Here is a 24,203-nt window from a genome sequence, read left to right as displayed (position 1 = left end):
ATCAATAAGACAAATTCGCAAGTTGGAGACCAGCTGTTCTAACCATTCTCTGCTTTCTGATATTTCAGAATCACAGAATTTCTGCAAATGCCAACATCTGGGGAGCAATCCTCACTGCACTGCCCAGGAGAACTTCTCCCTGCTACAGCACCAGCTGGGACTGGCACAATACCTGAACAGAGAAAAAACATTTTTCCAAATGCTTTTAATTATCTTGTTATCCAGGTCTGTGCCTGACACTTTGCTAGATGACAAGCTGCTTAAATGAAATAACGATTGATCGATCAAGTAAATTATTGGCCATGCAAAATAGTTTCAAAATCTCTGTGCACACATTTTCTTTATCCTCTAGAGAGGTAAAACTGCCTTCCTTTTTTAAATTATGTTATTTCTGAAGCTTTTTCATATGTAATCAGACAAAGTAGACTACATCATCTGTCTCTTATCATCAGGAATTTAAAAGCAGTTGAATCTATAGCGATTTTTTCTTGCTTTTCATTAATTTCAGCTAAACTGGCATATAACATATTCTGAATACTCCATTAATATTTTTAATCACAGCTTATATAACTGATAGCCTCTTATCAATTTTTACAATTTTGAAGAAAGTTTGCTTAATTCACCCTCAATTGGTATCTGATATCTTCCACCCCCAATACCCAGATAAAGCCTACTGGGTCAGACTCTCACCAAAACACTCCACTTTTGTAGTCCATAAAATGACTACTCTGCTTTACTAACCTGAATGAATCATGTCAAAAAGCAGCTTCTACTTCATGAGCCATTTGTTCAAGTGGGTAACTAGGAACAAGCTCTTTTAAAAAACTACTATTTCTGCCTCAGAGGAAATTAAAAATAAAAATACTTGAGAATAGGGTACAACACCACCAAACTGTAATTGTAGTTAGATAAATGCACTTTAGATTGTACACCCTTAGTCAGTTTATCTGTTATATGCTGCATTTTGACACAGATGGGGATATCTGCAAATGCCTGACATTGTAATATGTATTACAGTCTGTTTCTGATAGAGGGATAAAATGTACATCATACAAATTTCCCAAAGTATCCTGGATAAAGGTTTTACAGATTTCATTCCCCCAAAATATTACGTGCATCAGCTTCTAGGAAATGATGTAGTAACTATCATCACACAATAAAATTCACTGCAAACAGCCAGGTATGATAAAACCTCACATCTCTGAGGTTTCCTGCCCACAGGAACACAGAACAAGTTGTAATATCAGGAAAAGTAATATGAAGGTTCTCAATACAGAAAATTATTTTCTTAGTATTAGGAAATTATTTGTCATAATGAAACTATGAGGGCAGACAAACAACTGAAAACAGTTCTCATCAGTTTAATTTCTAATACTGAGATCCAAAGCTACTCCCAGCTTGTTGAACAGCTCATTTTCCATCAACAGGAGCTCTACAAACGTTTCCAGGCAAAGACAAACATCCTTAGTCTGCCAAACAAATGGCTTTCAGCTTTGTTGTGGTCTGGTCCTTTGAGTGTAAGCCATGTCAGATACAGGAAAAGAATGCCATTTAATTAATACTGTGAGCCAAAGTACTGAATAAAAAAATCCCAAAGAACCAGCAATGGAAGCTGGTTCTTTTAGGCTAACTCTCTTTGAACACAGCAAAAGACAGACTAGAAGTGCTCCCACAGTAGCTATTACATGATGGTAACAAATATTTTTAAAAATACTGAAAAAGTTTGCTACCAACCTCTCCTGGTCACCTTCTCCCTTAAAGGAGGAGGCTTTTCTCAGGATGTTGTCCCAAGGCAGCTCAAGCCTGACCTGGTATTAGGATTCTCCTGGTAACTGCTCACTGAAATGTGTCTTACATCTAATAAAGAGCCTCAAGCAAAAAGCCTTTACACAATACAATTTTGCTTCAAACTAAGCACAACTTGAAAACAGAAAGGGATACTCACTACAAAAAGAAAAGTCTGAGCATTTGAAATTCTTTCCCTTTTCTTGCAGTTCTTAAAACACTGGTTGACCCATAGTCAGAAAGGACATGAGCCATGTTAAAATTGTTGTTCAAGAACACTTAAATGCTTTAACAATAAGTATTGACCAAGTAAGTGGCAAAACATCTGCACATAATGAACAAAAACATTTGGCTGAGGAGCCAAGTTCTAAAACAGGAAAATGAGAAGTGATTTAGTGCTATTACATGAGCTTGCTAAAAAACCCCTTACATATAATGGCATTGGTAACTCAAAAGAAAAAAAAATCAAACTATTTTATTTTTTTGTCTAGGAGGAAGTGAACTCTGTAGCATCAGCACTTGTTTGCAGTGAGCCAAACATCCACTGGAATTGCATACACAAGTCCATTTGTGGACAACAGTGATTATGACTAACACCACCAGCATGGGAAAAAAACACTAAGAATTCCTTTTTCTTTCAAAGCAGGGAAGTACCAGTTACAGCTTCCTCCTCACTAGGCAAGAGCAGCAGAGCAGTAATTAGGTCCTAAAACAACAGTGAGGAGTAGCTGCATGTGGCTGCCACAGAACTTCCTCAGCGGCAGACAAGAAACCCAACCCTTCTGCTGCTGAGGATCAGCATGGAGCTGTCAGGGCTGCAGCGAGGGCATACCAAGAATTACTGCTCTGGAAAGCAAAGCAAGTCCTTAACAAGGTTAACTTCTTCCTGGCAGCTGAACTATCGATGTGCAAGATGGAACATAAAGAAATCAGAACTGGCAGCCCTTAATCACCATTTGTTTCCCCACCTAAGGATGACTCGGGCATGCAGCTACACCGCAGCTGAGACGCTGTACACCACACCCTCTTCTGGGCACAGCCCTTCCCTCCCCACCATACCTCAAATATTTTATCTCCGTCCACAGAAGTGCAAGATCAGAAGCACTTCCATCTTAGCTTCCCCCACATCCACAGGTCGCGTGTGCAGCTGGCTCCAAAGGCACCGAGGCTGCGGCACTGCCGGCAGTGCTGGGGGGAAGGGGGCAAAGGCTTGCAAAATAAAAAGCCTTGGTCAGGCAAAGCTGGCAAGTTGTATGTTGTCCATTCACTCTGCTTCCTATGGCAAGCAGGCATTTAATTTTAATAAAACTGCTTTCAGTTTTTGAATTGAAAACTGATACTCCTTACTAAATTCTCTTTGTGCTCATATAATAAATGAGCATAGAGATGAGAGCACATTAGCAATTTCACTCCACAAATTTCATCTGATATCTGCCCTGCTATTTGGTACTATTCTTCCAGACTCCCAGTTAAGAAATCCAGCGGGTACACAAGATCACACTACAAATCACAATTCCTAATCTAATTTTATAAATTGTAAGTAAAAATTAAATTACAACAGAGACGGAGCTATGAGTGGACACTGACCCAGCTGAAACCCAGAAATCAAAGGCCCATCATGCACACTTGTGGCTTTTCCAGCTGAACACCTGTGACTTGTTAAAGGTTTGTATTGTACCCCATTATGAGCCCAATCTCAAGTAATACCATTTGTAGGACTATGATTTTACATTTTCAGACTGAAAACATGGCCTCTTTAGCTCTCTCTGACCATTCTTCCCACGCCCTGATATTTCCCCTTTTAATCACACAGCTTTTGTTTCACTTTCAAGTGCTTCAAGCATGCAACCATTTTTCCAACTTTTTTTCCAAGTTGTAATCTGCCACAGAAATCAACTTTATTTAATCCATCGTATTACCTAATTTGCACTTTATTTTCACCCTGATTATCCAGAAACCACCAATAACCTCAGGGACTAAACTGAGAAAAATGGAACCAGATTATCTACTTTTACGCCATCTACAGAGTCATACAAAGCTGCCACCTGCTCAGATGATGGAGCCTTTCAGGTTATTCTTTGCCTCTCAACTAAACAATAAAATGTAAGAACTTGTGTGTTTTTCCAATTTACTTTTGCACCATTAATCTTGATAAAAAGTCTAGTCACATGATCTTTTTAGTATTTGCATAAAATACAAATGTGTATATTCTCCAGTTTACTCTAGTTACTCTATTTCATTTTGTTTGCAGGTAAATTCTGTGTATTCTCTTGTTCAAACAGAAATATTTCAAGGGGGGGTTTATCAAAGTACTCAAAAGTAAACAAAAAGCCTGTGACTGCAGAACTTAAAAGGACAGAGTTAGAGAAGTCCCAACTAAAAGTAACATTTAAATGCACTTCCTGCATGGACTCCCAAACAGGCTGGGTTGCTTAATGAAAGAGCAGGGTTTATCACTCTGTACTAAAAAGATAAGGTGATACAACTGTAACAGCACATTAAACATTCAGAGCTAGAGGGAAGAAACCAGAATAGCCATGGCCCAATTTGTTTCATGCAACTGCATCACCTCTCCTGCTGCAAACTACATGAAAGGCACAGATACTACCTGGCCTTCAGTCCACAGGCAGCATTTCCAAGGCCAGTTTAAGAGAACAGAACATAAGTTTTACATTTCTAAGTTTAAGAAAGCAACTGGCACAAAGGAGATATGGGGGCATGACACCAAACCACAGACGTCCTCTCTACAGAGTCAGCTCTGCTTGGAAGACAAAGGAAGTGGCAAATACCACTGTTTTCTCAGTTTACAGCTCTGTATGAGTTCAGCTCGAACAACTGCAGGGTTGTCAGAAATATCTGTTACAAAACCAGTTTTTAATACAGTAGTCAGACGTGTACAAAGGTATGCAATGCTTCAGATTCTCCAGCACAGGCATTCAGTGTTAATGGAAGGAGGTGGGGAAGAGAAAAAGTCATAATACAGTTGAAAGATGAAATGTAAAAACATACCTTTTGTAGACTAGTTGGGTTCAGCTGTGTTTTGTCAATTATTTTTATGGCAACCTAAAGGAAGAGTTAATGATCAGTATTTTCCACAGGAACAATACCACGTTATTACAATATGGTCAAATCCAGTAACAGACATGGAAAACATGAAAATTACACAAAAAATGCTTAAGTTCCTTCTGCAAATTATATACTTGTATTTAAACTAGAAGCAGGAATGGAAAAAAACTGGTATTTCAACGATATTAAGATGAGAAGCTTGCTGAGTCTTTGACTTGACATTAAGACCATCACACTCATGACAGTGAAAGCTCCAACAGCAGACAGTGCCCCGATAGAGAGCAGTGTGCCTACAGATAATATTTACACAGTAAAATTACACAACAGATTACACAGTAGTGACTGCGCATTGGCAGTTGCTAAAAGCAGGGATTTCAGAGCATATTGAAAGCATTTCCACAGAAATTTGGCAAGAAGTAAGTTAATCTTTGGAAATGCACAAAATATTTGTGTCAATTTGCTCCCTGATGGGTATTAAAAAAAGTATCACTTGGAAATCAACAAAAACACATTGGCCATAGTACAACACTTTGGGTAAGTACGTTACTTTACTTGTTCTCTTTTCATTAAATGCTGCACAGAAATATTAAAGAACAAAATAAAAATTTCACATAATAATCAGAAGAGAAATTCCATACCATGCTAACTAGACAGAACCTGAAGATCTGAAGCAATGAATAGGCAACAGAAACTTCAGTGCAATGCATTTTGGATACAGGACAAGGTAGAACAAGAAATGAGAATCTTCCCAGAATTACACACCAACTGGTATTTTTCCTTTCTAAATTAGAGACTAAACATACCAGAAGAAGCTCTACAGAAGGAGATGGTGCCTCTCAAAGAGGCAAGATGCTGCAACTCAGCTGATTATAATACCTCACTGGTGCAAAGTACAGGCTTTCAACTGAATTCAATTTTTGGCTCAAACAGTAGATGCTGCTCCTTCCCATGCCACAGCTCCCATTTCCCTGCATCACTCTGAGCTGTCTTTGTCACCTCATTAACTTGGGGTTGGTGACATATGGAATAAAGAATATCTTACATCAAAGCCAATTTATATCCCTACATTCAAGTGCAAAACCACAGGGATGGATTGTCAGGATGGAGAGGGTAAGAAGGGAACAGTGCTCAACGCTCGGGTGCATCACAGAATTATATAATGGATATGGTGTTTTCTGAAACTGATATTCAAGATTTATTTTGAGCTCTTCTAGCTGCAAGATATGATGAGACATGACTGAGAAGCCATCTAAGAATGCTTTTACTCTGGGGAGTTTTTTCTTCTAAGGCAAGCTACTGAAATTATAGATCACTATTTCCTGAGGCAAAATTCCATTGCAAAACCTTGAGAAATCACTTCAAAAATACAAACAAGAGAGAAAGACATTAAGCAACAGGTATTTTTATATTAGCAGCTGTGTACAAAACTAAGGAAGATTTTTATCTCTACCTTTTTGCCTGTTGTTAACTTTGTGACAACAGTTCAAAGTTACTTGCTTCCTGCAATCTCTTATAATTCTGGATTATAGTGCTGGACTCTTATAATGTTGGATGTAGTGAGCACTGCCTTTGTCAACAGAAGATAATGTTATTTGAAAGTGACCTGGTGCCCCAAGACTACCTATAGCTGTTCACTTAGTAAGCACATTCCACTCAAAAAAGTTTGCATTTTTGTTCTAGATTGTACCATTCTGGTCAATCTTTAAAAGATTTTTTTCTACCCACTAGAACACTCTTTTCAACCCATCAAGCCTTAAGGTGCCATGTTACTGCAAAACCAGCTCACCTCAGTGTGCACTTGGTGCCAGATCACCAGAAAGGTCTCTGACACTGTCAAACAAATTCAGCCCTGGAGATACAGGGAAGGTACATATCTCAGTTTTCCAAAAGACAGACTCTCAGGCCTGTTCAGTGCACTAATTATAGCCCTAAAGGCAGGATGAATTTAGAGAATTCCTATCCACATTAACACTGAGAGTACAATGCGTTAACATGGGCTGTGAGAGCTTGAACCCATCATCAGAACAGGGAACAACTTCAGGTGCCTTGATAAGGTCTCCAAATCACAGCCAAAGGCAGTCTGCCCTCAAGAAGAGTTCTGACAAGCCTGAGAAAGTTAAATTGAGAATTTTCTAAGTACACTTAATAAAACATTAAATTGCCTTTCAACGCAGAACCTTTGCTCTCTTTACATAAAGTGCATTTGGAATGGTTTCATGTACTGTGAGCTAGGGCTAGTGCTGGAAAAATGCAAGTCCACCTACACTATTACACCACTGCCATGATATTCTGTGTGAAATTAATAGAATTAAAACTGAGTTTGCTTCCACCATTCACAATAATGTAACTTAAAACATTTCGCCTACATGATTTGAATAAGGCAGTTAAAGAAATCAGAGGTTGGGACACTGAGCAAATTGGCCAAGCTGCTACTATTCAGAATGCTTTCTCCCTCTTAAATTTCATTTTTTCCAAGAGAAGAACAGAAAGAAGATGACAATAGATTCCTTGGAGTGAGACATGGGTTCTGAAAGAATTCAGCCTCACTGGGAAAATTCAGCTCCCTTCCTATTAACTGAATACATCTTTAAAGAGCAGAAGGGTCCATAATAATTTTGGCTACCTCAGTAAAAGCAGAAGGTAGTTTTATCTTTTAGATTAATTTTGTCAAGTACAGAAAACTTGTCAGAGGAAACACCTTTTGATAAAACTACAACAGAAAATACATGGATTACAGTAAAGAATTAAGAAAAGCAGATTGACAATGAAGACTTGTGGTTTCAAAAGGGCAGACAGCCTACAAATAACACACTCCTAGGCAGAGGACCAAGAAGGATGGTGTGTCCAAGCACCAGCCCTAATGCAGTGAAGCTAATCTCTGGCCACAGACACTCCGTGCAAGACAATTCAACACCCTCAGATTAGGCTGATTTTCTGACCATCCCCTGAAGGGCTAAACATTTCTTCCTTTCAGTAATTTGAAGATGGGCACTCATCATGCATCCTGCAGACACACTAGAAATGGAAAGGAAAAAAGAGTCCTAGAACTTACTCCAGTTGGAAATATGAAATCTTCATCTCAAGCAACAGGAATATTCCCAGGGAAGGACTCCAGATGCAAGGAGATGAGCAACTACCCTAAAAGAATGCTTAAACAAACACATGCTCCTCCCAGGAAGTGACAGAAAAGTGCTGATCTGCTTCAGGATTTGGAAGCTACTCAGCACAGAGATATGAAGAAGGAATTGCCAAAAAGTGAACCTGACATGGTCACTTAAAAGGACATTCAGAACAGAGACACAGATAACAAGGAAAAGATAAGTGTGGTTCAAATATAACAAGAACACAGCAGAGATGAAAACCCATTTAAGTATAACTCCCAAACTAAGCATTTAGTTTAGGTTTTGGTACATAAAATGGAAAAAAGAACAGGAGCAAAGACAGAACAGGCTGCAGGAGAAAGTGTGTAAAGCAGGAAATCACAAATTCAGAAAGCTAAGTGCCATCTGGCTGAGGCCAGGCTGAGAATATGACCCTGGAACTCTTACAAGAAGCAGGTTTTCAAAGGAGAAAGGAAAAAAAGCATTCTTGCAGCACAGGTTCCTAGATCTACCAAGAACAGAACAGCAGAGCAGTGTTTAGAAATGAGCAGACAATTTCTTCTTCCAATTCATCATTAAATTCCTGAACTTGAAACTGGCAGGGATAAAACAAGGAAAAAGAAGGTTTAAATGCAACATATTTTCCTCAGTTAACTGTACCCTATGGAAACACGCAAGATATGACTACCTGGACTAATGAAAAGCCTCATCTAAGAGGATGCATGGAAATTTTTCAACTAGATAAGCTGAGAAGTGCACAGAGTTGTTTTTTGGTTGGTTGTTTGGGTTTTTTTTTCCCTAAAGAAAAGAGTCTAAAGAGATATTAGGTTGGAAATAAATGAGTTAGAGTTTTTGAAGGACAAAATTTTGGGACCAATCTTGTTTAATATCTGTATCAGTGGCCTTGGCACAGGATGTCAAAGCATAATGATTAAGTCTGTTGAAGGAGTTAAGAGGCACCATCAAATACAAATCGGAAAACCAATTTAAACAACCTTGGAGATGAGTTACCAATGAAACTGAGATTCAATATACAAGGTTGGTGCTGTTGCTGATCACAAGCAACACACATCAATTTAACAGCCACAAGAAAGGCTAGTACAATCTGAAGATTGATCAGATAAATACTTCTGTAAGGGCAAGGGTGAAGTAATGACATTGGTGAAATTGCTATCCAGAATATTGGAAACAATTCTGGTCACAGATTTAGACATCTAAAATTATCAACATTGTACAGTTTATCTAGCAAGAAGAGAAATTTTCCTCTTCTCCCTCTTAAAAAAAAAAAAAAAAGTTTTAAATATCTTGAAGGTATTCCTATAAAATCAGCTTAATTGTTCCCTTCTAAGGAATGACACTCATTCCAATGGTCACAACCCAGAAAGTATTTATGCTCTGAATTGATCAAACTACATCAATTCCGTGAGAGTGGAAGAAACTTAGTACGGAAACAGTGTTCCCTTTATTTGTTGAAATTTCATACAAAAATAATGAACCAGGAGTCAATATAATTATTTGCAAGTAAAGAAAAATGTACTTACCTTTTGCAAAGTGTGACACATATCTATCTCCAACACTAGCAAAGAACTACTAACCAAGTACTGGCATATCCCATCTTAACTATCAGTAAAAAAAAGGAGGGAACTTAAGTGGAAAGGAATTAACCAAAAACTTTGTCTACAAATGAGAACTAACTTTAACATGAGAAAACAATGGGAGCTGTCAGTCAAAAAAAAAAAATCAATCTCAACAGCTCTTGCAGAACGATGTCTCCTCTCTTCTTTCCTCTGTTCCTGCTACTGAACTCTGTATTAGCTCAGAAGAGAAATTCCCTTAAAGCACTACAGTCAGCAACACAGCTTCTGTAAAAGTCCTTGCTGGTATCAGCAAACATTTACTTCATCAGACAGGTTTGGCAAGAAAAGGTTAGCAAGGTGCTTCTCCCTCTTGCAGTACTTCAAAGTTGCTTTTAATAAAACAGCACTAAGAAACACCTTCTTGTAACAAGCAGACAGGACTATAGCTCGCCAAATCAGAACCACCATTAATTACATTGCAATGGCATGCAGAAACTGAATACAGGGCTGAGTTCGACTCCAAGAAGAGATGCAAGAGAAAGCTGTACTGCACACATTGAGCAAACTGTCACAGACACACAGACTATCCCTGAACAAACTGAAGCATCCTCACAAAGCCACCCAGCACTGCAGACACCCTGGGATGATCCACCCTAGGACTCCTGGGAGATACATGGCTCTGGCAAGAAAATACTGCATTTGGGCTACTTGGAACATAATTAAGACAGCATTTAGTTCTCATGCCCGACTTCGCCTCCAATACAGCCCTGCAGTATAGAAACACTAAAGAGGCAGTCTTTCCAACCAGCCTATTTAATTGCTGTGTATTGATCTGGTTTTTGAAAATGGAGGATTTATCCAATAACATTAGTAGCAAATTTTAACATAATTCAGCTGGACAGAGGCTTGCCAAAAATACAAGTTTAAGAAACCATTTCTAAGAGAAATTGTTTTGTAATTGTTACTAAAAAAAAATAGTTTTCAATTTCTGCTTTTTTTTAGTGGCAATATCTCTAGTAAAATGTGCTCTATGTTCACTGACTTAGATTATACTATTACAAGAACACCCTCACACCTACAGCAACTCACTGCTGTTTACACCCATACCACTTTACCTCTCTGCCAGTTAGGATGTGCCTTGCCAGTTTCACTTTTGCAAAATTCCCCTTTCCAATCGTTTTAAGGAGTCTGTAATTTCCAATATGAGGCTGCTCATCAGCACAGGAGGCTATGGAGTTCCTGCAGCGAGCTCCAGAGCGCCCAGTTCGAGAGGAAACCTCCTGCCGGCCGTCTCCATGGGACGTGTGCTGCAACAAAAACATGCATGGTAAGGCTGAGGAATAAAGACAAAACACATCAATGATGAGAAGCATACAACATTCAAAAACATCAGCAATGCCTTTGAAGAAACCTTCAAAGAACCCAACTGAAACTTCACACTCGCAATGGACTTTGTTCTGATGGGGGCAATAACGTGGTGCCCAGTTCATGACACAATGTTCATCCCATCAGCTGGTCAAGACAGCGGAACATCACCTGCACTGCAGCAACAGCCGAGCATTTCTAAGTAACTCACATGGACTGCCAGATCAGGTACAAAATATAGAGGTGTTTATTATTATCTCTCATTTGCCTTACTGTGCATAACTAGTGCAGGAAAGCCTTTGGAAAGAAAACATGAATACAGATTTTCCAAGACCACAAATTGTTAACCCTTATTGCACAACTTATATTAATAAAATAAAGGGTTTTTTTTCTTTTCTGTGGTACTAAACTTGTGTTCTACAGATTCACATGACTGAAAACACCCAGGATGACCTGGAGAACAATTGAAGAAATCTTACCTAATGTACTGAAACCTTGAATATTGATAACCTGAAAGCCAGTTACAGATATTTGAGACACTGCAATCTTTCAAGTTCCTTTCACTCTCATTTCCCTGAACAACTACTGATTGCAAAAAGGAATGGTCATATATTATCTCTAACAGTCTTTACTCATTGATCACATGGTTAAGATTTAAGTATTTTTTCACTTCCTGATAGCCTGTTTATGAAAGAGCAGGTGCCCTCTTACATTCTTAAATCATGGTTGAGGTCCATACACCAATGTTTAGGGGCCTCCAAATGTGGAACAAATATATAGCTCCACCAAAGATGACACATTAAATTCATAGTCATCCCAGAAACCCCAGATCTTGCTCTTCTACTACTACTCCTCTTGCTGAAACCCATTTTGGGCAACCAAGAAACTGGCATACAGCAATATTCAGTCTGAAAATCACTGTAGTGTGAGGATGAGATCATACTCAAGAGCTAACAACCATGGTACAGGCACAAATGAACAAATCCGTGCTTGCATGACACTTGGCAAGTTCCACTTGCCTGACGTAACCTTGTGACCATATACTCTCACATTTGGGTTCCTTGATTTGTTCAATTGAGTGCATAAAATTGTGATCAAATTTTATTTTAAAACACTTTATTTAAGAAATGCTACAGACAGGAGTCTATGGCAACTCCTGGAAAATTGTTTCAATAGTAACTAATTTAAAAAGCACACAGTGTTTTAGAATCAATCTGGCTTTAGCTTCTCCTTACTGCCTGGCTATTGCATTGCCACAAGATTTGCACCTCCCATAGAAGTACTTAATTTCTCTGATCACAATAGGTGATATGTATATTGAGCTCCTGAACAGGCTGGTGTAGGAATGAACAAGGAACCACTTCCTGTACTTCTGTTGAGAACCCTCCTCTATTTTTCCAACATCGTTTTGTGGGGCTCATGGTAGGCATGGATCCACCATACCAAGAGTAGGGGCAGCAGGACTAAACGCAGAGGCTGCATCTTCTGTTCAACATCTCACTGATTTCACAGGGGCAGAACTAACCCTCTTTGCAGAAGACCATCTCTACCTGACCACCCAACACCAACCCTGATTTACTACTTCTCATTCCTGGATCCTTACATACACGATCACATTTGGTTGAAGTGAAATGCAAAGTTTCTTTTCATGCATAATATCAAGTGTTCCTAATGAGAGGCCCATCCTACCCTATTTCACAGTCTAGCAATTTTATCAGAGTTTTCAGGAGCAAGAGTACATGTTTTTTCCAAACCACTAATAACTGGCACAAGAAGCAAGAAGCAAAAACATCCAGTAAAAATTCAAGACTTGATAATAATTCAGTGTTCTCAATATCTTGAGACCTGCAACAACTGGTCTTGATAAACTGGGTGTTTATCAATCAGTAACTCTCAAGGAGAGGAATGATGAGCAGTCAACTGAAGGACCTACTAAAGCCAGAGAAATCCTATATTAACAATTTTGGTATTTTGCATATCCTTAATGTCAGGCTGGTGCTGATTGTTCAGGCCATCTTAGCCACTCCTGTGTGTACTGGCACAGCAATGCCAATCCTCTGTATTTCCCTGAACTTTGACTTCTAACAAACCTTGCAACACACAATGCAGAGAACTTCTCTGTCAGCTCCTTTCACACCTTTCAGTGTCAAATTATTCAGACCAGCTAGAAAAAAGCAGCACTTGCTGATTCTAGATGCTAACATCCTCCTACATTGCTACCCCTGGTGATCAGGGACCAAGATGTTCTGTACAGGGCCATAAGGATATTTCTTGGATATATCAGAGGAAGGTTCATTTCAGTTCAAGTACAGCATCCCAGGAATACTGTACTACTTACACTGCACTTCACTGAGTTGATAACTTTCCTCAGAAAAAGAAGTGTATCAGAACTATTTGAACTACAGCCCTTCCACACCTGGGCACTCAGCACAAGCTGGTTTCAGCAGGAGCCAGACTGCCTCCCAGCAGGGCTTGTTAGCTTAGGCTCTCCAGCAGACAGATTCAACAACTTGAATTCAACAGCTTTTGAACCACTCAGCTGACTCTGAAAACAACAGTAGCTGTGCTGTCTTGTGCTTAAACTAACACAGCTAGTCCTGAGCTTGCCTAAGAAGCAGCTGAGATGTGGGCATCGGGCTCAACATAGTCACAAACCAGAGAACAGGTTAGTCAAAATTGATCTAACTCATACCCTACTTCACATAAGGACTATCAGGTAAAGGAAAGATTCTGTTATATTAACAAACTCTATTCCACATAGTAAACTACCCAGTAATTGTGTCTTGAGAGCTTCACTGTCCTCTTGTCGAGAAATGACTTTTTGTGTCCTGTAATTTTTTCATGCTTCCTAGCTTTGGATTTAAAGGGCAGCATTAAAAGCTGTGAACTCATTTGGACAAGGATTGATAAACTGAACACAATCTCCTTGTATGGAGGTTTGCATTTCCACCCCAACCAAGATTATTTCTTTTCAAGAATATGACCTTTTTCAGCTGTGGGTTTTAAGTATCAAGCTGTGTGTTCCTAAGCAGTTCAATTCTCTCCAACTGATTTGCTCAAAGCCATGTTTCACTCTGTACAAATCCAGCCATTTTCAACCATATCTAATTTGGACTATATTCCACTTTACATAAATAAATCTATCAGTAAGTCCTTCCTCTGTCAGTTACATTATTATACTGAACAGACAACAAGCTTTCTAAAAACCACAGAAAACAGATTGTCCATTTCAACATGGATTTTCTTTTGCATATGGAAATGAAGAGCATAAACTCAAAACTGAGTGAAAGTGTTTCTCCCAACCTAGCCATTTTTAAGAAGCCGTGACAGGCAGATGGAAAGCTAAATGGTGTAGGCAAAAAGCAAAATACAGGTGGTCCAATAAGCTTAAATCATGCATTGCCTTGTACAGCATCTGGATGTGCTCAAGTACTTCCCAGGGCAGTTTCCTCAGTAAACAGGTTAACAGTACCAATCTCAGCCCAGAAAATGGCAATAGCATCCTCTGCTCTCCAAACTGAGATGCATGTCATTTGTCTTTTCCCTCAAATCTACAGATTTTGCCTTCCTCACTACACTGACCCATCAAAACTCTGTTCAATTTAAGGCTTCTTTTCCAGGTCTGCATTTATATGGTTTCAGAAGATACGGGCCTTTGTCTTAAAAACATAAAATTTAAAATCAGCATGTGTTTATTTGTAGTAAGTTTCCATCCATTGTGATAGGTGAGTTGTATTTCCTGGAGGTGTTTTCTGTGTAAGAATAACACTTGCTAATGAACTCACCAGGGCTGAGGGATTCCTGAAATATCTGTCTTCATGTAAAACAAAACCATTACACTGTAGAGGGAAACTGAGGCAAGGAAATTGGGTACTTTGTGCAACTTCAGGTTTGCCAGTTGCCACCTCTTCTAAAAGAAAAGTTTCCTGAAATTCACTCCTGACAATAAAGCACTTTCTTCCATATCTTGGCATGCGTCAGGTTGCACTTAAGAATCTTTTAAATACTTTAAATGTTTGTTCTTTTTTTGCACCATCCATTTCCAAGCGAACTGGACAACCTTCGTCATTAAAAAAAACCCAAAACAAAACATTCTCCTCCTCCCCTCAGCCCCACCCTAGTATTACTCAACCCAGAAGGAAATGAAGTAAAACATCTCCATTTGTGAGAGACCTTACTGCAAGGGAGGAGGGACTGAAGCCAAGACCAACTACATTTGGAACACAACACAAAACCCACCTTTTCGCAAAAGCCTTCCCCCAATGATGAGCCGACATCCTTTCATAGCCAGATAATGATTAGCATGAAGAGAAAGAAAAAAGAAAAGGAAAAAAAGTAAAAAGCAAATGACGTATGAGGGTGTCAATAACTGAAATTTTTTTTGGTAGATGTTAGTTTTATCCAGTATCTGTATGGTTTCAGATATCTTAACATTCAGAGAATTAGAAACACACAGGGCAAGGGATGACTAGTATCAAAGTTCTTGAACTGCTTAAGAAGGTGCCAAAAGTTGAGGAAAAACCTGAAAGAAACAGAATCTGATATCCATTCAAAGAGCTGAAAAACAGTAAAAAATCAGAATGTCCAAGAGCTGCAAAAATCCACGTTTAATTACAGTAAATAAGGAACTCTTTCTGAAATGCAGAGGACAAATGGCATCAACTTTTGAAAAGTATTTATTTAATTAAATAGTGAGAACTAGCTTATCATCAGCAAAAATGAACTATTAAAATTCAATTTTACTGAAGTCTCCAGGAATGTTTATTACCTTAGCCGTTATCTAACCTCTGCATTAAATACTACAAAGTGGTATAATAGAATTTCTTGGAAAGCTGTCAGACCAGTAACAGTCATGACAACCTCGTTTGATTCAGCTTTTTTAATTGTAATAAGAACAAACTTAAAGGCTATACCTTATAATGTTACTAATGTAAGCATTCCAGGACACAAATTTGAGACACTAAATTGCTTCATTACTTTAACCTGAGCACACAATATATAAATAAATGGTAATTTCTGGCTGTGCATTTCCCACTAGCACTCTCATTTACAGAAAAACTTAACAAGAAACATACCGTAGTTTGTTTTTTTTAAAAAAACTCAGAAATATATTAAATCAAACATACAAATACAAAATTTCACTGCAGCCCTTCCCAACAATGTGTTGTATTTTATTTCCCCTTCTCATTAAGATCTTTAATAAGATGCAAACTGCTGAGTACTACTCAGTGTAAGAGTAAAAAGGTAGCCCTAAGGATATGCACAGAGGTAGCATCTTACTGAGCACAGATATCTCTGAAACAGCACAGCAGGGCATCCTGCAACTGCTGACAAAGGAATTCTACTGGAAAGTCAAAACAGAGACTTATGTTTCTGGCAGCCACCAAAGGGTGTCACAGCAAACACTCAACCACAATTGTTTATAGTGCAGTTACTGCTCTGGGATTCCCTAAATCATCATGTATTATATGATATGATTTTCCTAGATTATAAAACAGGAATACATCAGGTGAAGATGTCCTGTACTCGTCCTGATTTTACTACACTCCTAGCAGTGACCAAGGCACAAATCAGGATATGGAGTGACGTGGATTTTGTCAGACCAAGTATGCATATCTTGATGTTTGCATAACCAATTATTTAGTTCCAACACATATAATTAAAAGGCAGTTTTTAGACTAGCTTGCTCCATAATCAATCTTAAGGGTAAACAGTCATGGCTTCCATCTCACAAAATTTTAAAGGGTCTCCTAGGAAGAAAAATGCTATCCACCTAAAGTGGCACTGAAGTTATCAACCCATGAGGGCAGATTTATTCACTGATGTGGGCTACAGCCCAACCATTATGGATGTTGCAATCAAGTGGAACAACTGAAAGGGTCAGAATTCATCAAGAGAGACAAGCAGACCTTCTAGAAATATAATATAGACATTAAGGAAGAGAAAACACTAATTGGGATGCTTTCATTGTCAAAAGGGGAAAATTTCACTGCACAGTTCTCAGCCTGTCATAGTGTTCATTCATGTAATTGGTATGACATTTATGAAAACCAGTGGCTCTTTTAATTAGGTCAGATCTGTCAAACCACCGGATTAAAGGGGGAACCTGAAGAGTAAACAGCCTTTAGCACATGGAAGCTATACCTCTGACACACATTCCTAGCTCCTCCACACCTCAGTGGGGAAAGCAAAATAAAAGAAAAAAAACAGGAGTAACACTCAGGACACAGCAGACCCAGCTCAAAGTGAGCACAGCAATGGAACACCCTACACTGGGCAGCCTGATGAAGGTGGACAGGAGGGACACAGGACACTTTCACCAGGCAGAGGGAACACTGCTACCCAAAGCAACACTTGCACACTCCTAATTCTGGCTACTGACCAGCAGTGGGAATTGCAGTGGGAATTGCTAGTGACAAGTGCAGCCGTGCCCTGAAGACCAGAGTGGGGAAGTGCTGACAGCAAAGCACTAAGTCTTCAGCAAAGGCAGGGTCTACCATGCAAAACCACTACAGCCTCTGCAATGTGTTTGGCAGTATTTGGTTCATGGTCTATACAGCATATGAAAGAGAGTGAATCTGTAATTCCATGATTAGCACTGAACAACACAACAGTGAAGAAATCCTGCTTATATAATCAAAAAGATAAGTCTGGTGCCGGTTAGAAAAGCTCTTTAAAAGCTCTTTTGTTGCTTCACATTATCAAGATCTGACATTCATCATATCTTTCCAGCCAAAGTTCCTTTACTGCTGATTAAAATGGATATTTATTGACATCAGCCTGGGGAATAATAGCTAAAGAGCCAACCATATTCTATTCTTCATCAACAATACTGCCAACTAAGTTGTTTCCAGAATCATCACTGTCAGTAATTACATGCTAAACAAAAAAGAAAAAAACCCAACCACCTCACAGTTGGTTTTCAAAAACCACATTGAGCTTGCAGATAGAAAGCTTTGCTTTGGCTTTAACCCTGCAGGAACAAATTTTATTTGAAAGTCAATTTCTGTTTATATGTATATATACACACATTGAGCTCAGCAGCTTGCTGCTTTACGGGGCAAGAACTCCTCCTAACGCAAGGGTTTCTTCCTCATCACAGGTGTACTCAGTATCTTTCAGGATTATGTTTTAAGAGCAGTACGTACCTATTTATCATATGTTCTAAAAAAATTTAGTGGCAGATGATCTCCATGCTAAGCAGAGCCAACCTTGATATGCCATGAGCCTAAAAAAAAATTGACCTCCATTTTTGATCTGGCTGACACCCATGAGGCAGCATTACTTGACTGAGGAGAAGAGGAAGTTGCAGACACATGCTACTTATATATCATATGAAATGGAGATTGGGAGAGACAAATGCCTCCACTCTTTGAATTCCTTTGACTTGAGTCACCTGAGACATGTTGTCAACAGGAACTGCCCGCTTACATCAACAATATATCTTTTGGCTAGAACTAAAATGGAGAATTGAGCAGGTAAGGACACCAGGTGAGTGGGTAACAAGAGCTAGGAAGAAGACTCTGAAGTTCAGTGTACTAAATACTGTATTTACTCTCATTTATTTTCTTTCAGCAATTCCTGCAGCTGTATTCTGTTTTTTAGACTGCTACTTCTATGGCCACAATATAAGTCACATTTGATGGTGCTAATGAATTAAGTCTAACTATGTGACATTTTCTGGAGTAAGGTCCTGCAATCTAGTTTTTCTGAATTATTGAAATAATGTAAGAAAGTGGGGGGGGGGGAGGGGAGGGGAAGTTCATTTCCAGGAATAAACTATCCCAAATGACACTGTTGTAAATATGTATCTGGTTGTAGTTGTAGCACAATTCAAGTTACCCTAGCCCTAGGGTGCTGTGCTACCACTGGCTTAATTCAAACCAAAACAAAAACACTAGGAAGCATTTCTAACCTTCCCCACCTGAACTGGACATTCTGTTTACAGCCACAGAATGGGGATAACTCCACTTTTCTTAAGGGTTTATACCAGCCGGATCAGAGCTGACCAGACTCATCTCACAGCCCCGTGATAATTAGCGCTGGCACAAACCGCGGGTGGGAAGGGGCACCCGAGGCTGATGCTCGCAGCAGCCTCCCATCAGTGCGAGCTTACTGAAGCCAACTGATTGAACACCACAGCACAGGCTGCTCAGCACAGCTGAGAATCCAATGTCTCACTGAAAAATGTGAAAATGCTAGCAGTTAACGACTCGCAATGTCATGCAGCCTCACCAGGTATTTTCTGAGGACACAGTACCAGGCCTATTGGGCGTCAGCGTTTTTTTTCTGCTCTGGGGAATTTTGGCACTAAAAAATACATGCCAGGTGAATGCCTAAAATATTTTTTATTTCTAGTTATTTTGCCATCTTTGCCCAATTTAATTAAAACCAGAACATTTATTACAACTGGTGAAAAATATGGAATAGTGTAGATTGTCCTGTAGAAGAAAATCTGTCAGAACTCTTGGCGACAGGAACGCTTCCCTCCTCAGTCCCTTCTTTAAAAAAACCCACAGGATTTCATGCTACAGAAGAAAGCATTCAAATTACAGATCTATCTGTAATAGGAGAAGACTGATAAATAATATATAGAACAATGCAAGCTTGCATATTGTCTGCAAATGCTCTAATGCATTTCATAGTTAATTGGTAATAAACCAAGGCATACTAACTTTCCCAGTATCTTAAAATACATTTTTGTACCTAACCCTGCCTTTACTAAATCTTTTTAAATGAAAAAAAAAGGGGTGGTACTACTGCTGCACAAAATCCTTTTGTGCAAGCACAGTTGCCATCATGCTGGCATTTTTCAATAGCAAATTTTTCACATTAGGCACAGTCATGGAGATAAGAGTATATTTTAGTCTTGCTTTTTCTGAAATTACTTAAATTTTTAATTCAGATTGGCCTGCAGAACCAACACATTCAAAACAGTTACCCTTCCCCCCAAAAAAAACCACAGCCGTGCAATGAACAGAGGTTTTAATTAAACTCTTTAATCCAAGATTTTTCTTTGCTATTTCATGCTGTTAAAAAAAGTAATCTTCCAACCTCCATACCACCTGTATTTCCTTGTTTCTATTTATAGTTTGCTAGCATCTTCCCACTCTTTGAATATTTTTTTTTTAATGAATAGTTGTCCTACTCCTCACAATCTTGTTCCTTCTGCTCCTATTTCTTTGTCACTGGTAGTCTCCATCCTGCCATATTCACATTCCTCTGTGACTCCTCTCATCTTTTGTTTTTCACTGTGTTTCCACACTCTATTCTCCTCCATCTTCCCTCCCTTCCTTCTCATCACTAGTAAAACAGGTTTACTCATTCTTCTGTCATCTAAAGTCCTTCTTCTGTGCATGAAGGAGGTCTCTGCTGTCTCTGTTGCTTTCTTTCTCACGTGCAGGACATATTTTGAAAAAGGACAGAGAAGATCTGATCCTGTCCTGCATTTCTGTCCCCTAAGCAGCTGGCAGCCACTGCTGCACAAGACATGGCCAGAGAGGAGCTGCTCTGTCTCTGCGATGAGGAGCCAGCTCATTGCAGGCCACCAGCCAGCTTCCAGCTGTCCAAGTGTGAAGTTCCTATGATCACAGATCATCTGGGATGCCTTTCCTCTCAAAACCAGGTGACTCGGAGCCAAATTCTTTAATCTCAAAGGCACTAAAGGCTTGGTAGCTCTGAGTAGCTTTTGGGGAAAATCACTGTGACAGTATTTCCACTTCAGCATGTCTTGATAAGAAGCCTTAAGAAAAAAAAATAAAAATCAAGTACTGGCAATTACCCTTTTTTATACAACAGGACCTGCCAACCACTGAACGTGGTTAACTGCAAGCACAGACAATGGTAATTTACACTCACTGTCATTCTGGAGGCTAACTTCATTTTCAAAACTGCAAGTATAGGCATGGATAAGCTATGATCAGCACACTTCAACCAGATTCAACACCAGCCAAGCCTTTGTCAGCAGTGGTAACCTTCCAAGCAGAGAAGGCATTAATGGGGTCCACAACCATGGCCCAAAGGCTAACTGAATACCTTGGCACCTCCTAAGCCTCTTCAAAGAGTCCTCTGAATACTAGCTAATTAGACTTCTCTTATGTGAAAGAGAATGAACCAAGGCTCAATTTACCTGCCAACGTAACACACCCAGATTTGGGGTAAAGAACAGTTAGCTGAAGTATCAAAATTATTGCATGTGGTATTATAAGAGACCTGGTGTTCACAACTGTAGGGATAATTCAGACAGACTAAATGTCAGATTTAAATTTAGTTTCTAAGAAAGGCATAATAAAATAGTTTGGTAAATTTCTAGATAGCTGATGGCCAAAACATCCGAGAGCTTCCTGAAGAATATGGTATTGTACTGGGTGGGGGGCTTGGCTCACTGGATCTGGCAAGTACTTGGATTAATCACTCCCTGTCAATATCACTACCTACAAGTATTTGTGTAGACACCAGCACAGAATACAGCAGTTGAAAAATATCTTTTATTCTAAACCTAAGGCAATTTATCTGCAAGCAAGACAATCCATGTATGTCAGATTATGAAGATAACTAAACTGAAGTGTCAGACCAGTATTTTGAAGTGAGAACAAGGTGCCTTAAGTGGAAGACATGTAAAAACCTAACTTCAAATGCTAGAACATACAGCTTGTGAATAATTATGTTTCCTTGAGCACATTATTAGGTCTTTCCACTGTTAAGCTATCAACAGTAGAGTTTGAATTAATTGGGGAATCTGATCTGAACACTTTCTAAAATGACTTACTATGTGGCCTCCATACATTCACATGGAACCTGAAAACCCCAGTCAGGTTTGGTATAGACTAAAACAATCATTCAAATGAACTCTGCACAATATTTTTTAGAGTACGTTTCAACTTCAACTCTCCCCATGGCATAGGAAGGGCTGCATAATATTTTAATTATTTTCTTCCACAAGACAGGAAGCTCATTGAGATTTTACAACCAAATATGCTTAGTTGGCTTTTTGCTCAATACAGCCCTTAGCCTGCAGGTTGCATGTAGTGCTAAAGCAAATAAAGATCACAGAAGTTAGAAGTGCCTATTATGTCAATAAAATCTAAATCCCTAGTAATGCAGTAATTGTTCCATGCAGCATGTTTTCTAATGCTTTGTCTGGTCTTGTTTTAAACAATGGGGCTACCATCACTTTTCTCGGACTATTTATGGTCTGGAACAATCCAACAGTTTTTCCTGATATTTAACCAAAGTTTTCACCTTTTATGCCTGTCCAAAACATAAGAAGCCCTTGCAAAAAAAAACAAAAAAAACCAAAAAAAACCCCAAAAAAACCCAAACCTCCCCCCGCAAAAAAACAACAAAAAAAACCCCAAAAAAAACCCCAACAAACCACCGTCTCCTCAATCAAGCTTAGCATCTACCTTGTAAAGAATATCAGATAGCCTTTACAAAAAGCTGAACATAAAGTTCACCAATCAACTCATTTTAGGCTACAGTGAGTGAAAACTCCCTTCTGTTTATCATTTGGAGACATGTCAGAGCCTATGCAGAAAAATACACCAAGATACACCAGGATCAAGTAAGTTCTAACTTAGGAGAAACACGGTTTCTATCTGCAGAAAGGGAGTCTCCTCTCGAGCTTCGTTTGTTGCTATATGCTCATGTGGTAGGACTAGTTTTTTTTGTTCTTTCTTCCTTTAGCATTCGACCTTTGTGACTGACTTAATTTTGTAAATAAAGTGTCAATTCCTAAACCTTGGCTTTGTCAAGGTAAAAAAAAAAAAAAAAAAAAAGGGGGTATTCTGTGTGAAGGGCTCCCTTGCGCAAAGGGTAATTCCAATAAAGAAACCCTTTTAATGTCATCTGAACAGGTGACAAGCCTAACAGCGTCATTACCAGCGAGAACCCTGCAAATTAAGCAGGGAAGAGGCCTATTATCTAGGTCACCTAGCCCACCCCTAGGCAAGCTGAATTATTCCCATCTGTTTACTAGGGGTTTATTGGGGTTCTTTAGCAGCGACTTTGCGTATCAGGAGAAGGCAGCAGCCCCCCAGCGCTCCCCTCCCCACCGCGGATCCCCGTTAGCGACAGAACCAACCCGATCCTCGCCACCCTGCGACACTCACACAGTACAGGGGGAATTAAAGAGGGGGCACCGGCTTTGGATGGGGGAGGGATGCCCGCAAGCGCCACGGAGCCGGCGAACCGTGCTGTGGAGGGGTTAAAAAAATAATCAATTCAGAATAAATCGTCAATTTGGGCAGCGTACGGGCGGCTGCTGACAGCGCCCCGCGGGGCGATGCCCGCGCGGCGGGGCGGGCGGCGCGGGGCCGGGCGCGGTGCGGCGGGTCCCCCGCGGCCGCGGTACTCACATTCTCGGTGTCGCGCTCGTTCACCGTGGGCAATGGAGTCCGAGTGGACATTTTCCCTCACTCGGGCGGCCGCGGCGGCGGCGCGCACAGGCACACACACACGGGCCGCGGGCTGCGCGTCTGCTCCGAGATGGTGGTCGCAGGGAGCCACCATGAAGGACGAGGTGCCTGGCGGGGGGCGGCGTCGCGTCGGTGCCCCCCCACTAGATCCTCCTCGGGGAGCGGAGCGGCCTCGCCCCCTCCGAGTCCTTCGGGTTCATCCTACAGCCGGGGTCCGCAGGGGTCAGCAGCGCGCAGGGGGCCGCCTCATCCAGCGGGGAGGGGATGGAGCCGAGGGAAGGGATGGAGCCGGGGAAAGGGAGGCGGCGAGGGAGCGGCTCCGGGGGGAGGGGGTGAGCGCAGGGCGGGCGGGAGGAGGCGGCAGCGGGGCGCCGCGCAGCCCGGCTTCTCTCCGCTGCCCCCGCAGGCCCGCCGCCCGGGGGGCTGCCCTCTCCTTCCCCCGCCGCGGCCCCGCTTCACCGCGCCGCCGCTCGCATGGCGGCCCGCCCCAGGCTCCGAGAAGGCCGGCGCCCCACGGGCTGCGGACGCTCGGTGGGTGCCCGCCCGCCCGCCGCTCCCTCCCTGCCTGCCCCCCGCCCGCCCCGCCGCCGCTCCCGGACGAGGCAAGATGGCCGCGCTGCTCCTCCGCGCCAGCCCAGCGCCGACATGAACCGGAAGGTCCCGCCCCCCGCCCGGCGTGTGCGGGGCCTCGGGGCCGGCCCTGCCCTCCCGGGGACCGGCCCTGCCCTCCGTGCCGGCCCCGCTGCCCTCGGGGGACCGGCCCTGCCCTCCCGGGGACCGGCCCTGCCCTCCGTGCCGGCCCCGCTGTAGTCCGGGGCTCGGAGCAGCGCCGGCGCGGCGCAGCTTGGAGCAGGGCTCCCTTTTGTGAGAGCCCACCTGGAGCACTGCATGCA

The 24,203-nt window shown here is 41.0% G+C and overlaps 1 protein-coding gene across 33 annotated transcripts in view; it reads right to left on the bottom strand.

The window, feature by feature from the left end:
• MARK3 (microtubule affinity regulating kinase 3) overlaps positions 1–23,952 on the bottom strand; it is a 62,285-nt gene extending 38,333 nt beyond the window's left edge. For 25 of the 33 annotated variants that reach the window (XM_085580798.1, XM_085580802.1, XM_085580799.1 and 22 more), the window contains exons 1-4: positions 23,251–23,443; positions 15,134–15,172; positions 10,645–10,836; positions 4,795–4,848 (exon numbers count right to left, since the gene is read on the bottom strand). In XM_085580798.1, coding sequence (XP_085436924.1) covers positions 4,795–4,848; positions 10,645–10,836; positions 15,134–15,172; positions 23,251–23,301 — 336 coding nt within the window. In that variant the 5' untranslated portion in view covers positions 23,302–23,443. Of the gene's footprint in view, positions 1–4,794; positions 4,849–10,644; positions 10,837–15,133; positions 15,173–23,250 lie in introns of all 33 variants that reach the window. The other 8 variants (XM_085580800.1, XM_021528881.4, XM_021528887.4 and 5 more) reach the window with 7 other exon arrangements.
• Positions 23,953–24,203: the final 251 nt, after the last annotated feature.

The sequence above is a fragment of the Lonchura striata genome, chromosome 5, assembly GCF_050655825.1.
Source record: "Lonchura striata isolate lonStrDom1 chromosome 5, ASM5065582v1, whole genome shotgun sequence".
Lineage (NCBI taxonomy): Eukaryota > Metazoa > Chordata > Aves > Passeriformes > Estrildidae > Lonchura > Lonchura striata.
This window is presented reverse-complemented; position numbering and strand designations above follow the sequence as displayed.